This window comes from Oxyura jamaicensis, chromosome 1, assembly GCF_011077185.1.
Source record: "Oxyura jamaicensis isolate SHBP4307 breed ruddy duck chromosome 1, BPBGC_Ojam_1.0, whole genome shotgun sequence".
Taxonomy (NCBI): Eukaryota; Metazoa; Chordata; class Aves; order Anseriformes; family Anatidae; genus Oxyura; species Oxyura jamaicensis.
The window spans coordinates 57,503,106-57,504,192 of NC_048893.1; the positions used below are offsets into that span (position 1 = coordinate 57,503,106).

Here is a 1,087-nt window from a genome sequence, read left to right on the forward strand (position 1 = left end):
ACAGAGCAGGGAAGGCCGGGCTGTGCGGGGCTGGAGGCAGCCGGGATGGGGTGCGGAGGGGGGCTCCCGTCTGGCGGGGGGGATGCAGCAGGAGGAAGAGCCCCGAGGAGCGCAGCGCCCGGCCGCGGGGGACCGGGGTCGCCGTTCCCAGAGGGGTAGCGGCTTCGCCGGGCTCGCTCAGTGCTGGCGGGGCCGGGAGCGGTGCGCAGGGGCCGGCCGGGCTCCGGCCGCTCCGAGGGGCCCCCGCGGCGCTCAGCGCTGTGCGCGGGGGGCGCAGCGTCCCGCCGGGAGACGTGCCCGCACCGCCCTCCGACGGCGGGGGAGAGCGAAACGCAACAGGTCCTGGCTTCGCGGCGGCTTCCCGCGCCCGCGTGCGTGATATTTTTCCCTTTTTTTTGCAACCAGCCTGTAAGGAGAAAAGAGAGAGGAAGTCAGAGCCGCGCGGGGACCAGGCAGGACCCCGACGGCTGCGCGCCCCCCCCCCCGGCCCCGACGGCTGCACCCCCCGTGCCCCCCTGGCCGGCCGCGGGAGCGCACCCACCTGCCGCGGGGGGCGCGGGGGGCGTCGGGGGGCGCTCAGAACCAGCTGGTGAAATCGAGCAGCTCCTGCTCCTCGGGGCTGAGCGGGTCGTAGGAGCCCTCGTCGGAGGAGTAGGAGGACACGGGGGAGCCCGCCATGGAGTTCATGTCGTGCGAGTAGCCGGGCGAGATGGTGGGCGACAGGACGCCGGCCTGGAAGGCGGCGCTGACGGCGTCGTGCTCGTCGAGCAGCTGCTGCAGGGCGCGGATGTACTCGACGGCGGAGCGCAGCGTCTCCACTTTGCTCATCTTCTTGTTGGCCGCGCCGTTGGGGACGTGCTCCCGCAGCGTGGCGAAGCCCAGGTTCACCAGCTTCACGCGGTTGCGCTCCCGCTCGTTGCGCCGCGCCACGGCGGCCGGCTGCTGCTGCGGCAGGCTGTACCCGAAGCCGCTGAAGTTGAGCCGCCTCTTGCAGCGCATCAGCTCCGGCGAGGCCGAGCGCTGCCGCTTGGCGGCCCGCGGCGCCGACGGCTTGCCGCCCGGGGACGGCTGCCCGCCCGCGGGGCTC

The 1,087-nt window shown here is 74.5% G+C and overlaps 1 protein-coding gene across 1 annotated transcript in view; it reads right to left on the reverse strand.

Moving 5' to 3' along the window:
* Positions 1 to 389: 389 nt before the first annotated feature.
* The window catches only part of ASCL1 (achaete-scute family bHLH transcription factor 1), a gene marked incomplete at its 5' end in the record, with an annotated part of 1,329 nt that continues 631 nt past the window's right edge, over positions 390 to 1,087 (reverse strand). Inside the window, one exon of the mRNA XM_035315050.1 lies at positions 390 to 1,087. This exon is cut by the window's right edge and continues 1 nt beyond it. Coding sequence (XP_035170941.1) covers positions 577 to 1,087 — 511 coding nt within the window.